Source organism: Charadrius vociferus, unplaced genomic scaffold (assembly GCF_000708025.1).
Source record: "Charadrius vociferus isolate BGI_N301 unplaced genomic scaffold, ASM70802v2 scaffold323, whole genome shotgun sequence".
NCBI lineage: Eukaryota > Metazoa > Chordata > Aves > Charadriiformes > Charadriidae > Charadrius > Charadrius vociferus.
The window spans coordinates 1,859,968-1,860,485 of record NW_009647692.1 but is presented as its reverse complement, the minus strand read 5'-3'; the positions used below and the strand labels follow the sequence as shown (position 1 = coordinate 1,860,485).

At 65.4% G+C, this 518-nt stretch overlaps 1 protein-coding gene across 1 annotated transcript in view; it reads left to right on the top strand.

Annotated features, from left to right (window-relative positions):
- Positions 1 to 518, top strand: part of CUEDC1 (CUE domain containing 1) — a 16,008-nt gene that overhangs the window by 7,763 nt on the left and 7,727 nt on the right. Inside the window, exon 2 of the mRNA XM_009881483.1 lies at positions 409 to 511. Coding sequence (XP_009879785.1) covers positions 409 to 511 — 103 coding nt within the window. The remainder of the gene's footprint in view (positions 1 to 408; positions 512 to 518) is intronic.

Genomic DNA, 518 nt, shown 5'->3' with positions numbered 1-518 from the left:
GACGGGCAGAGCTTTCGGTGCCCGATTCGGCCGACCTGGGGCGTGCAGCCTGGCTGGTCTGTCTTGGACAGTGCTTGAGGCTCAAGCAAAAGCGCTCTTCTCCCTCCCTCCCACCCCAAGACCCAACAGAGACCCTTCTGCTGCTGTCAGAGGGCCCCCAAGAGCTGTGTGCACTCAGGGACAGGCTCACCCGCCCACCTGAAACGCAGTGCCTTGTCCCTTGAGAGCAACACCTCCAAACCCCACCAAAAGCCCCCCGGTGCAGGGAGACCCGTGCTGGGGGGTTATCCCCATCCTCTGCAGTAGCATTCAGACAGTCCTGCCCCCGCTTTGCTGCTGCCCGTGGGGGCCCGGCTCAGCGGGAAGCGTTTCCCCAGTGCGCCCTGACCCCATCCTCTTGCCCTGCAGATCTTGGAGCGGACCCTGGAGCCAGACAGTTCGGATGAGGAGCCCCCTCCCGTCTACTCCCCTCCCGCGTACGAGAGCCAGACGTTCGGCAGCCGCTACCCCCGCCCGCC